This window comes from Perca fluviatilis, chromosome 14 (genome assembly GCF_010015445.1).
Source record: "Perca fluviatilis chromosome 14, GENO_Pfluv_1.0, whole genome shotgun sequence".
Taxonomy (NCBI): Eukaryota; Metazoa; Chordata; class Actinopteri; order Perciformes; family Percidae; genus Perca; species Perca fluviatilis.
Genome location: NC_053125.1, coordinates 20,749,858 through 20,763,838, shown reverse-complemented (window position 1 = coordinate 20,763,838; position 13,981 = coordinate 20,749,858). Strand labels below are relative to the sequence as shown.

The window sequence follows — 13,981 nt, the reverse complement described above, 5'->3', positions numbered from 1 at the left end:
GCAGCGCAGCAAAAGAGCAGAAGTAGAGCAGGACAAGTTTTCATAAACTTCTGGTGTACTTACAAACTTTCCAATCCATCGTTGTAAACCTTTTATCATTTCGAACGTAGATGGTCATTTACGAAACGTGGCGATTAGTCCCGATATACAGCGCGCTAACACTTTCTAAGCGACTATGCTATGCCAATTAACAAAAGCTTCGTGAAAGAGGGTATTTGGCTCGAGTCGATTGGTCAATCGAACCATCACTATACTTTAAAAAAAACACTTTGAAAATTAGAAAACTACCTGCAGCAGAGTAAACGCTTGTGCCTAATTATATACACAGCACATGCCAGAGCTATATTAATACAGTGAAATTAAGTATTGCCCTCCAGACTTTAATGAATTGTTATAGAATATAGGTGTGTTGGCATGCCACTGTAGTTTCTAATTATAAATCTTTTAAATTTTTGAATTTTTATTTAATTTCATAGGCTGTTATTTGAACATATTTCAGTTTATATTTTTCAAAAGAGAGGGATGTAAAAAAATGTCATTCAAGTGAACTGGTGACACCAGTCTCCTTTCAATATTAAGCCAATACTTTGACATTTTGTAAAATAAGCCTACTCACTTTCATACTGAACTGCAGCCAGCCGCCGGTTAGATAAGCATAGCATAATGCCTGGAAACAGAGGGAAACCGCTACCATAGCTCTGTCCGAAGGTAAGAAAAGCATTCGTTTGTTTATGACAATCAGGGTCCAAAATTAACTTTTTTGTCCACCAGCCAAATGGCTAGTGAATGTTTAAATTTTACCACCCACTCAATAGATTACCTTTTTTTTGGCTGGTGAGGGAAACGAATGTACAGACACTTGCATATTTTAACATCATTTGGCAAGTAGATTATGCAAATCTTTTACCCTGATGGCAATATTTTGAAAGTTGCAATCCAAAGTCAGAAATTTGTACTTGTTTGCCCATAAAAAAAAATCATAATACTGATTCTGAATAAAAATGAATATAATTTAAAAAAGCAAATCTTACTAGCCCAATCAACTTGAGCACTGTGATATTGTAAGTTTATGCATTGTATGTCCAGATGTCACGCATATGTTGAACTTCAATCTTTACAGAGTAATGTTTGCACAGCAGAACAACTTGTGGAGTTTGACATAAAAATGGGCCATCTAAAATGTAATAGCAAGATTCATACACAGAAAGTCTACACTTGTTGTATTAAGACATATATTTTCAATAATTTAATCTGATATTTTAGAATTTCAGAACAAGCTTGGTTAAACTTGCACTACTGACAAACAGCACAAACACAAAGGTGGGAATGCAAATTAGCTTGTGTAACCACCTGATGCCATAGGACCACTGGTAACCAAATCTGCTCATGTTTCCACCTCACTGCTGGTCGAGTTTTGCATGAAATGACATGAAAAAGTGAGAGAGAATTTTCCACGAATGTTCCCAACACACCACATGAATTCCCAAACAGAGTTGGTTGTGGGATGAAGAGAGAGGTAAGTCTATCTTAAAAATATGTGTAATAGTAATTTAAATTCTTCTACACTATAGAACCACACAAATGTGATTTATGTAATACATCTAAAATAACTTGATTATTAGAAGTTATTAAAATGTTTAGCTTCCTATCTCTCAGTGATATACTTTCTGTGATGTGCTGTACGTATGATTTTTATTTGTCTGTCTCAGATTAAATGGTGTGGCTCAAGAGTGCTGTCCCCTTCATTGGTAAGCACAATTAATTACTTACACTATTGACTTCAATGGTTGCTGTTGAAAGATGGAAATAACACAATTTGCTTTTTTTCCCCACAGGGATTCTCCTTCTGTTTCAGAGGACCACAGCTCAGCTGAGTAAGTACCTGCAGAAAACATTATTTTTACATCTTGACCACTGAAAAATGTGTAAATGTAATGCTTGTTTTATTATTACTAATGTGTCACAACTGGCACAAGATGCTTCCCAAATCAAAGAAATGTAAAGAACTTGAAAATACCGTCTGCTTACATGCATTTTTTGTTGTTGCTTTTTGTAGTTATTTTTTACAACTATTACAATCAATGGATCAATTTGCCATGACAATAATAAGTTGACCTAGCATTTTCCTTAAAAGATTAAAAACTTACCTTCTCTTCCACGGGCTGGTGAGAGATGAACAACAATGTTTTTCTCATCACATGCACATTATTTCCTTCGGTCATTTAAAACCAAACAAGTTGAAGAAGTGAAGTGAAAAAATGCTTTATTCATAACAAAGGTGTCCCACAGCCGCCTAAAACGGTTCTTCCACTGTCCTTACTTCATTTAAAATAATTTCTTTAAATAAGTTGGCAGCAAGCATATTGAGACAATATCAAATGTCAGTATTTCAATGTTGCAAACCCAAATCCAGTGTTGATTCAATGGCATTTGTTGCAACATATAAACGGTGACTGTAGAAATGTTGACATAAAGTAAATCTTTTATAAATTCAACCCCATCACTCAATATTAAATTAAGAATTTGTACTCCCGTTTCTGTTGATGATGGATTTTTTTTGTAAACCATGTTGTTGTTTTCATTCTAAATTGTATTAGTAAATTAAAGTTAAATGTTCACAGTGAACAAGTTGGTGTTGAGACTGACAGGGAGGTGTTGATTCTGCAGTAATTCAGGACACCCCTAGCCCCCTTTGTTGATACAATTTAGAAGATAATGCATATTAATGTTTCTGCTCTGCGTGCTTTTTTTTTTTTTTTTAATATCTAAAACTTTGCCCAAAGTTCCTCAGCAGTACCACCTCATCAATGTCTCCCTGACCTGGTATGAGGCTCAGAGCTTCTGCAGAGTAAAGTACACCGACCTGGCCACAGTGAACAACATGGACGACAAGAACAAGTTGGTCAACACACTGGGCAGTAATGTTACATACTGCTGGATCGGGCTTCAGAAAGGAATAACTCACAGGTGGATGTGGTCCGATGGCAGAGGCACAGCGCAGTTCTTCCCATGGGCTTCCGGTGAACCGGACAACTCCGGAGGCAATGAATGGTGTGGACAAATGTTTCAAAATGGAGGGTGGAATGACGGACAGTGTGGAGGTGGTAGCGTTTTTGTGTGTTATGAACGTGAGTAAATGACATACAGTCTGACTTTGTCACGCATGTAAAGTGATTAAAAATATGCTTTAAAAACATTGTGAATAAAATCCAGATGTAACAATATTCAAACCACAGGATTGGATGCTGCTTTCAATCCATTGATAGTCTTTAGATACATGGGCCTAACACTATAACACAAAGTTATTAAAATGTTCTAAGGTTGTTAAACATTATCTTACATTAGTAATGTTTATTAACCTAATCTCTTGCTTGACCCCTGCTGGCATTGCAGAAGAAATACCTGAAATCATTTTTTGCTTTCATCTCCCTGTATGTCTCTTTAGTCCAGCAGGATGGTTCACAAAAGTATATCTATTACACAGCAACAAACAGCTGGGAGAACAGTCAAGAAGTGTGCAGAGGTAGCCACACTGACTTGGCCTATGTAAGCACCAAGGCAGAGAACTCAGAGATTGCCAATGGTGCCGGAACTTTCAACACCATGTGGATCGGTCTGTTCAACGATGTCTGGATGTGGTCTGATGGAAGTGGAACTTCCTTCAGGTACTGGTTGAGTGGCTCACCTGTTTCTGGAGACTGTGCTTCGGTTGCAGTGTCACAGCAGGGACGCTGGATCGGAGCTGATTGTAACCAGAAGGCCGTGTTTGCCTGTGGGGGAGGTGAGTCACTGAAATGCAAAAAATGCAAAAATAATTCTTTCTTTAGTAGATGGCTATGCATGCATACATTTTAACTTTCATTTCTACTGTATCTAGAAAAGAGGGGCATATACCGGATGAACACGGTAATGCATTTAGCAGCTAAAGAACCAAATATTTCTTCTAGGAGTTGGTGGAGACCAAAACAGAACAAATAGCAGAATGAATATTGGACTTACATTTATCCGGTAGCCAGAACAACTTCTCACCAAAACATATACAATTTTAATAAATATGATCAACAGGAGCATTTTCCGTCTTCATACCTAAACTTACGGTCGTGGTTTAAAACACATTGTTAACATTGTGAAACTGTTGCCATTTAGGTCACAGTTAGGCTTAAGTACAAAAACTACTACTACTAAAAAAAAAATATTATTATTATTATTTATACGTCTTCAAGCTCAGCTGGAGGCTGTAACGCTCAGCTATCACCGGAAAAGTGCTTCAAATAGCCTTCACTGGTCTCTGTCCAGAGAAACTGGATCTGTTGGTCTGTTGGTATTTAACTGTCTATGGAATATTCCCATTGAGATTCAGAATCTCTTTTACAAGGGTATCCTGGCCTGGCTGGAGTTCAGCAGCATAAACAGTTTTGACATAAAAAAAAAAAAACGGACAGCAAATTACATCAAACAATCAATTGTCAGAGTTCAGTAACAGGACATGTGTATTCAGTGGTCAGAAAGTCCTTAATTAATGTCTTCCAGACAAAGCTCGTGGTTTGGGTTTAAACCAGAACATTTGTTACGTTACTTCCACGCGTATGTAAATGACGTAATTATGCACGTGACGTAGAACTTGACATAGTTCCGTTTGTTAATTAAAGTTAAACGGGACACGTAACTCGGTCTCCTGGGCAAAAGTCCTATGTTTGATGTTTTTCGGGGGAGAACAGTTTTAGCCAGAAACATGACTACAAATGAATGATAATGTTGCTCAGACAACTGGATGTGGTCAAAAAAATTTTTTATTACAGGTTGAAATCATTTAATTTATTTAAGAAAGAGCTGATATTTGGCGATTTATAATGTATTCTTATTTTTACTCAAAGAACATGTTTGTGAGGTGAAAGTACTTGGTTATATCTGCAGAGCTTTCTTTTAGGCTGAAAAAGGTTCCAACAATGTACATAAATAAGTAGCCTTAAAAGGCAAAGCTCACTGTCTGACAATGATCACTAACAATATGATTCTGTGTTGGGATGCTGCAGATCTCAAACTAAAGAGGATGGTAATAAGGATTACGATACGCTTTGAAGTGGACCTCACTAACTCCATAGTCCGTGATACACTCCTGAAAAAGGTAAAAAATATATATATATATAATTGATGAAGTAATACTAAATATGTGTATATGTTCTGTATGCTGCATGCAAGAAACACAGATTTATTCATATTTTATTAGCATTTCAAAACTTGAATGATTTACAGATACATAAATGTTACACAGACGGGCAGGTAGTGTTCAGTTAGATTTTTTATTTGTAACACTTGGTGTTTGCCCTCAGTTGGATACAAGCCTGAGACAAAAGATGACTGATTTCAATCTCAGCTGGCAAAGTGACCAAAGTGGACATGTCTTCCAACGTCAAGAGCAGCTGGAGGCCACCAAGAAGCCAGGTGAGTGTAGCCTCCTGATCTTAAGAGACATTCTTGACCACAGACACCTTTCAGCTATAGTATTTGACTATCAGCAGTCATTTGGGATCGAAAACCTGCAGCTTATTAACATAGCTTAGCACAAAGACTGGAAACAAGGGGAAACAGCTAGTCTGACTGTCTAAAAGTAAGCTCCTACCAACACCCCTGTAGCTCAAGCTCACTGATTCTGATACACTGAGTCTCATTTGTTTAATCCATGCAAAAAAACCTAAGAGTCAGGAAACAGTTACGTCCTAAAATTTCTGCTGGTTGCCTGGCAACTGCTCAGTGCCAGAAGATAGTCCTATGCATAATAGCCCATAAAACAGTGAATGGTTGTTTTGTATGGATTAAACAAAGGAGATATAACATGTTAATGAGTTAAAGCTTTAGTGCGTAACCTTTTGATATTAATGAACGTCCGTTACATTCAAGCCATTGCCAAATGAGTTGCTACAAAGCTAATTAAGACTATCAGCTCCACACAACTCGTCCGGTGCACGATCACGTAGGGCTTGTATCATGTGGACGCGTCGACAGTATTGTTGTCTTTACTTAGAATTCCTCATGGGGGCGACATAAACTATGCACTATAGCTTTAACTTTAGAGGTGCCTACTGGTGGATTTTGTTACCTTCAGACAGAGCCAACTAGGTGTTTCCCCTTTACAATCTTTGTGCTAAATTAAGATAACTAAGCTAACCATCTGCTGGTTTCATATTTAGCATACAGACACAAGAGCAGTATAAATCTTCTCTCTTATCATAACTGAAAGTGTATGTCCTAAAATGTCATACTGTTCCTTTAAGGAACTGGACCACAATCAAACACATGGGGTTCCTTGATGAGAGGATGATTTGGGTTTAACTTAATTACTCAAAATATGACATATGAACAACCAGACATATGAACAGCCAGCCTCCAGTGATTTATAGCACATTTAGACTTTAGTCTTTTCAAATAGCTAGCAGAAAAAGGCAAATATTCATTAGTTAGTTGGATTTTAATTTAACTAAAACATAAGTGATTTTGAAGAGGAGACATAAAGTCCATATTTGGGCAAAGTAAGTCAATATTTTAGTATTAGTCAAATTCTCTTGGGCGTTTTATGTGCTCAGTAAATAATAGTTTTTTTTTCTCATTACAGGATGCTAATTGTAAAGCAGAGGTAACCATATGTTAAGTAAGTTCAGTTTTACTGTTGAAGAATTGAGAGTGATCATTTTAATACCATATCTAACTTTGGTATATATTAGTATATATTCTGTGTACTTATTCATATTGTCCTGCTTCATAATAATTGGTGAATGTATCCTTTAAATAAATAATTTACCTGACTTTATAGCTCAAATTGAAGTGGTATTTAAGAACATGAGATCAAGTCTGTGCATTTATTTTGCATTTTGCTCAATGCATGTGAGTGAATGTATCGGTTGCTTGATACCTGTTGCACAATTGTACACTTTCTTTGATTTTGTTACAACTGTCTGTTCAACTTTGATCAGTGATTGGAGATGAGGTGTTTTCTGTTTTTGTTGAGTTTTTAATACAATGACCAAATGGCAGACTCGGATAGCCTTTAGGTCATATTCATGTTTATGAATTGTGACTTATTGTGATTACCCATGTTTTGATGCCAGAATGTCAACCAAAAACCATGTGTTATTAAAGAAAAAGCTCAAACAAAACCTTTAATTATGCATTAATGTATGATTTTTTGTGCTATTACTATTAACGTTATGTTTTAATTTCGCTTATGCTTGATCTGTGTGATTTAATTGACTACAGATATTAGAGTTTAACCTGACGACTTTGCCACATACTATCTTAATCCTGCCAGCAATTGTGTAAATGCTTTACATTACACATACAAATATGTGTAATGTAAAATACATGTTGATTACATCATCACACACCTTCTTGGGTTTGCATACAGTATGGATCATTTCACCTTCACATCCTCATACAGTGCAAGGCTAGAGGTACATTTATAACTTAAAAAAAAAACATTTGTAATTTTCACTGCTTGTTGCTGGATATTTTTCTTTGTTTTAAATCCGTAAGTGTAGTTTGAAGTCAAGGTCCACTTACTACATATCTTTTGGAGCTTTCAGCCATATCTTGTGGCCTAATCAGCAGCAGTTATCATGGAGAGGGGTAGTATTTATAAATAAATACTTCATCAATAAATATACTAAATAAATATAGTATATTAGTGAATATAATACAGGCTTAATTTACCAGATTACAACTGTATTACATTGCCATCATTCATTTTCTGTTAATACAACAGTTACGGCTGCTTAACAGAAGTTATATTTGTGTTTAAAAGTGCTTATGCTGCTTATGAATTATAAATATGGGGGAATAAAAGTGTTACCAAATACATTTGGAGGAGATTTGGTGTGATTGGGTCCTTGGAGTTGTTGAAAATTACTTGAAATAAGAACATATGTTAATACGTGGATATAAAGTGTGTCTTTTTGTGGTCATGAGCTGAAAAAGTAGAGAACATTCTGCATTAAAACATCTACCGAATCACGAAATCCTGTATTTGGTGTTGAATGGATTTATTAATACTTAAACTGCAGGTATTGTCCTGATGCCTTTGATGGCTGTCCCGGGATTGAAGGCAAGATTTTGACAGGGTCAGGTCTCTGTACAAAGGTTAAAAAGAATTATACTGTACCACCACTTCTAAAGCTCCTTAATTAACACAATGTATCTTCTTAGTTTAATACAAAATAATTGGGATTCTATGTTAGAGGTAAAAGACAAGGGCACTGTTGAAAGAGAAAATAAGTTCTGACTGTCAATTTGAGTCTTCGTACAGAGTGATTCACTGCTGAAACAAATTAGAGAGACACAGACAACCACACAGAGGTTAAATGAAAGAGGAAGAGAGATTGAGTCTATAGTTAGAAAAATGTGCATATCTGCATTCAGTTTCAGGCATAGCAGGAAATACGGGGTGTGCCTGATGTCAAAATCTGCTGGCGGGCTGACAAAAATGTACAAATCTTTCATCACAGAGAAGAAAAGACAATGAAAGCAAACACGTATGCGTAATTTTACCTGAGTAAGCTCACCTGATGCAATAAACCACACCCACAAGTTAATCCTTGAATAACAGTAATTATTTGCGAACACGTCTTGCATTCTTTTTCACTCAGTAGACATTGCAACCAGATTTTCTACATGTCTTTCATTGCACTTATCCTGAAGCTTATAATAAATCATTCAATTTTTATTTTTAATGCAGATGAAGTCATGTGTTGTGTACTATGTGATAAGTAAATGTTTTTAAGTATGTGTATTTTGTTGTACTTTTGTTAAGCATATACTGTATTTGATGATGACATGCATAAGTCTACTCTTAGGTCTGTAGAGTACTTTGGAGTTTTTCACTAAACAAAACAATGAACTGAAAGATGCCAAAACGCTTCATAGAGCTGAGCAGAATTGCAGTCACGTAATAATTCTCAGTGGGCTTTTCATTATGAGCGAACATTACACATAGGGATTCATTCCATTGTTAATATGAAAATATTGATGAGTGCAGCTTTAATAATGTTTAACTGTCTAATGGTCTTGCTTGTTGCCTATGTGAATAAAAGAAAGTATGTTTCTGCCTGTGTTACCCTTTTGAGATTTAGAAGGACTATGCACTGTAGATGTATGGAGGGCCTTATAGGCTGAGATCATATTAGCATCCCCCTAAACATGGTTATTATCATTGTTTGCAATACGCTATTAAATTATACTATACATTTTTAAAGATATTCTGTGTTTTGAATAGAAATTATTATATAAACTTAACATCTTAAAGCTATAGTGCGCATCCACATGATACAAGCCTTCCGTGATTGCGCACAGCCCCCCACCCCTCCACACAGCTGCTAGTAGCCAAGGAGGACAGAGGAAGACACAGGGGATTAAAAAAACATGATGGACTCTTCAGAAGAGGTCATTATCTTCACTCAAGTTTCTGCGCTCGAGAGCCGCCGGACGACACAATTTTTTGAACATAGCCATACTGAGAAATACAGAGAGAGTTGTGTGGAGCTGATAGTCTTAATTAGCTTTGTAGCAACTCATTTGGCAATTGCTTGAATGTAACGGACGTTCATTAATATCAAAAAGTTACACACTGAAACTATTAATAGTGAAGCTGTTTTATTTTGATAGAGAGGTTAACCATATAAAGTAATGTACAGTAGGCTTACAGACGTTTACAGGAAATCAGAACATTTCTTATCACCAGTGCAATGACTATGCTAAAGGACTTCATTTTCATTTCTGAGAAAACAGAACTTGAAAGTTAGGAGGCATCTTATAGTCTTGTCTCAAGCATGAGCTATGGAATGTATCATTACTCATCACCAAGGAGAAATAATATTCAACACAATGAAGCACGCCTTATCCAAGACACAAGAATGAACAATATGCAGAAGGCGTGGCTTAAAGCTGTTTATAAATAACATCCTCAGCCTCTTTAGTCCACCTTACCTCTGCTGGAACTCAAACAGGTAACAGGAATTGCGTAAACATTTGTTGTTGAATTTTCCATTATTTGTTTCTTTTATTACATTTTGAATATAATCAGTACAAACAATAATTGTGAAGACGTGTGCTGTTAGCTGAAGCTTACTATTATTAATCTTTTGTCACCTTTATTATAATCATGTTGCTGCTTAAACATTCCTCTTACTTAAGTGAATTATGATTGTATATAGTAACAATAATTTCACAACCCTTTCCAAAGTGAAACTTTTGAAAGTTACTTTTAAAAATTGTTTTTTATTTTTATTTTTACATTTTATTATTATTCCTGTAATGGTTTCTGATTAGTTTTGAAAAGTAGTCTTATTTTTTTAAACCTTTTGTCATAAGTAACCTTTATTTTATGTGTTTTGTGTCATCAGGAATCTGCAAAAAGCCAAACATCTCACCTGAAATTAGGCTACATCATAAGAGCTGGTGCAGGTCAGTGAACTAAATCATAACATTTTAGCAAATACGAGATACTTCAAATGGTACTACTTTCTTAAATGTCAGCAGCTATAGGGTTTATAAGTTGTTACTATTTTTCTAATGTTTATTAAGTAATTTAGTAACACTTAATATATATATATATATATATATATATATATATATATATATATATATATTTATATATATTTATATCAAACCAAGTTGTATAATATTATTACTATGCAAATCATAAATATATACTCATGCTCACTTTCTAATAAGCCAGCAAATCTGCAATAAATGTTAAGTCATTAAGAAAGGGGAATTAACCATATATTCTACAGTTACAAATGTTTATAATATAATTACGGGTCACAGAAGTGCACAGCAAACTGTTAATAAATAATTTAAGCAATGCTGAGAAATGCAAGACTGGGGCAAATTAACTGATGTTTACCTGATGAGGGCGCTAGAAAAAAGCATAAGGATCACAAAGGTCATTAAGATTTATCCTATGGGCACCATGGATATCTGTACCAAATGTTGTGGAAATCCATTCAATAGACATTTCAGTCTAGACCAAAGTGGTGGACCACCTGATCGACTGCCATTGCCATCCATAGAGCCCAGCCTCCAGCGAGGTGGTTTAAGTGTCTTAAAAAGTATTAGAAAGTGGTAAAGCTAAATAATTAACATGGGTTCTGTTGTTATCACCTCTTCAGGTATTTAAATACTGCTGAACTACCTTTTTGAAGCTGAACCGAGAAAAAAAAAAACTTTCATCTTCATCTTGAAGTCTAAGGGTACCATCATGGAGTTTACACTGGAGGAACAGATTGATATGATCCTGCGCCTTTTAGTATCAGATTATGTGCAACAAAACCCAAAGTCCACCAGCACACAACTATTCTCTTTTTTGGCACTGCTAAACGCGTACATTCCTGAGGCCTACCTTCTGATGCCTGAGTGTCAGAAGATCCTTGGACCACCTGATCCCATCCATGGAGGCCCCCCCTTTGAAGAAAGAATGGAGCCTTTTACGTGTTTAATCAACACATCCAGTCCAAACCCTGAACACATATGTATGACTCACACAGTGTTTGCACAGAGTGCTGTGAATCTACTAGCTTCCTTAGGGATTTCCAGGAGTACTATAGCGAATCAATTTATGTTCTCACTTTGTGGAGATCAGCCCCAACCACATATACTCCAGTTCATCAAAGAGTTGCTGACAAAGAGAGAATTGGGAGAAAATGGTAAAGATAAGTTTTCCAGGTTAATTAAAGATATACAAGAGAAAGAGAAATTGTACAAAGCCGTGTCTGTCTTGAAAACTGCATCAGATAAATTAAAACAGAACCCAATGTTTCCCCAAACCATTTCCCGTCTTTATTACATCAGAAAAGGGAACACTGACTATAAAAAAGCTCAAGAATGGGCAAAGGAAGCCATTAAAAGAGCTCCAAACAACTCTTATGTAGCTGACACTCTTGGGCAGGTATACAAGAACCATTTGATGAGAGAAGCCAAGGGACTGGAGGACATCTTGCACATGGCGAAAGATGCCTTCAAAGCCTTTAAAGATGTGGAGAGGAAAGCTGACAAAGAAGAGGGCCCAGAAATGAAGGACACAGCTGGTACTGTAAGCATTTCAAATTCTTTCAACAACAGAGGCCTCTTTGGCTTTATTCAAGTGGCAAAGATAACCTTTGAGAAACTAAATAAGTTACGATCACAGGAACACAGTTTTATTCAAAGATTAAAACTGGAAGTTGAAGCCAAGTTTGACTTTTTTGAATGGTACCTAGTCTACTCCAAGCCTGACATGACATCCTTAGAGCCGAAATTCTTTTGGGAGGATGTTGTACTTTGTTACGAAAAGTACACAACAAAAACAGCAGCTAAATCCACCAGCTTTCCAGGCCTTCTAGATTGTCTGAATCACGGCCTTTTCACATCAAAAGGAAGACGTGCTGGGTTTGAGGAGGCCGAGGAAACAGTGTCTGATTTAGAGGCAATCCAAGATCATTTGAAAACCATATACGAGGCAAATGTTGACGATGTCAAAGAAGCTGAGAGGTACATCCTCTCCAACATCATCTTGAGCAACAAGACGCATAACTCTTTGCAGCACACTCCAGTGAAAGAACTCCAAGCAATAATTTACAGATTCTTGGGCACAGAAGTGGGGCGTAGAAGCCCTGAGTTTTACCTTTTGGTTCTGCTGTTGTTTTGGCCTGAGGAAGAGCCTCGGGTGGTGCAAGAAGAGGATGATGAAGAAGTGGAACAAACGGCCACAGAGGATGACGAGTCAGAAGACAAAACCTGGGAGGATGAGGACAGCAATGAGGAACAAGAAACAAGAGGAGAGCCTGCACAGCTATCCCTTGACCTCATGTTTGAGCCTGACCTGCAACAGTATGTCACATTCATGGAGAAAGCGTTTGAGAGAGCTGAGTATGCCAAATACCTTCGAGGCAGGTACCTTTTGCCTCTGTTTTTTCTGGGGACGGGCTCTGGACTGAGCAAATGGATTCACAAATCAAGGTTGGATGCAATCGTGGGAAAAAAGGTGGATGCTGAGCTAGCTGATGATCATGATGAAAGAACTAAGAAGAAATGGAGTCGTATCAATGAAATGTGGATCAATGGGGACGTGTGGCGAGTCCCAGAAATCCAAGACATGCTTCTCCCAATCCACGGAGAGCTTTGCCACTCTCCCAATATGCCACAGGAGCATGGAAAAGAGCGAGTGTTTCTTTGTGTTGGAGGGAAGAAAATAATGGCTACAACAGAGGTTGAACAACCTGAAGCTCCAGTGTTGAGCCCAAAGCTTTTCTATCTTGGCTTCACAATTCAGGGTCCTGTCGTCTTCAACGTGGGATATCCTTACCGTACATGTCTGGAGAGTAATTGACAATGAACACTTTGGGATTAAAATACATACATGCTAGGGAACTTATGCCACTGTCCTTGACATAGGCACTGACATTACAACTGGAGTTGGTCCCCGGGCGCTGGACTATGGCTAAACTTACTGACTGCTCCTAATGAGTTAGGATGGCTTAAATGCAGAGAGAGAGAATACATTCCTCGTATGTGTAAATTAACTTGGCAAATAAATTAAATATTACTCATATCATTACAAAATGTTATGGCAACCCATTCAATAGTTACTTAGATATTACTGTCTGAAGCGAAGCGGTGGACTGACCGACAGGTCATCAATTTCATAGAGCCACCTTGCCAGCTAAAAATAACTGCCTTTGGGACAGAAAGACACATTTAATCATGAAAAATAACTGTTAGGTTTGGTTTATGGGTGTATAAAAGAAAACATATAAAAAAATACATTTAACATATTTATGTAACATATTAAGATATTTAACATTCAGTCTGATGTAATGAAGAAAAAACTAATATGAAAAGCATTATCATTTTTTTTGTTCTTTTTTAAATGTACTTTTCCAATATAAAATTGAAATGCATTGTATTGGTTTCTATTAGACTTTGACAGTTTTATGATATTTTATGAGTTGTTGCT

The 13,981-nt window shown here is 36.6% G+C and overlaps 2 protein-coding genes across 2 annotated transcripts; both read left to right on the top strand.

Annotated features, from left to right (window-relative positions):
* Positions 1 to 1,336: 1,336 nt before the first annotated feature.
* LOC120573354 (macrophage mannose receptor 1-like) lies at positions 1,337 to 7,298 on the top strand. The gene is made up of 8 exons (XM_039823047.1): positions 1,337 to 1,516; positions 1,710 to 1,748; positions 1,836 to 1,874; positions 2,784 to 3,128; positions 3,446 to 3,781; positions 5,034 to 5,125; positions 5,331 to 5,442; positions 6,611 to 7,298. The coding sequence occupies exons 2-8, from the start codon at positions 1,715 to 1,717 to the stop codon at positions 6,616 to 6,618; spliced, it is 966 nt and encodes a 321-aa protein (XP_039678981.1). The 5' UTR covers positions 1,337 to 1,516; positions 1,710 to 1,714; the 3' UTR covers positions 6,619 to 7,298.
* Positions 7,299 to 9,977: 2,679 nt separating this feature from the next.
* On the top strand, positions 9,978 to 13,756 carry LOC120573324 (sterile alpha motif domain-containing protein 9-like). The gene is made up of 3 exons (XM_039823004.1): positions 9,978 to 9,992; positions 10,389 to 10,449; positions 11,160 to 13,756. The coding sequence occupies exon 3, from the start codon at positions 11,249 to 11,251 to the stop codon at positions 13,352 to 13,354; it is 2,106 nt and encodes a 701-aa protein (XP_039678938.1). The 5' UTR covers positions 9,978 to 9,992; positions 10,389 to 10,449; positions 11,160 to 11,248; the 3' UTR covers positions 13,355 to 13,756.
* The last annotated feature ends 225 nt before the right edge of the window (positions 13,757 to 13,981 follow it).

Coding starts and splice junctions, on each gene's coding strand:
- LOC120573354 (XM_039823047.1), top strand. CDS start 1,715: ATGGTGTGGCTCAAGAGTGCTGTCCCCTTCATTG. Junction 1,749..1,835: donor GAGTGCTGTCCCCTTCATTG/GTAAGCACAATT, acceptor TTTTCCCCACAG/GGATTCTCCTTCTGTTTCAG. Junction 1,875..2,783: donor GAGGACCACAGCTCAGCTGA/GTAAGTACCTGC, acceptor CTTTGCCCAAAG/TTCCTCAGCAGTACCACCTC.
- LOC120573324 (XM_039823004.1), top strand. CDS start 11,249: ATGGAGTTTACACTGGAGGAACAGATTGATATGATCCTGCGCCTTTTA.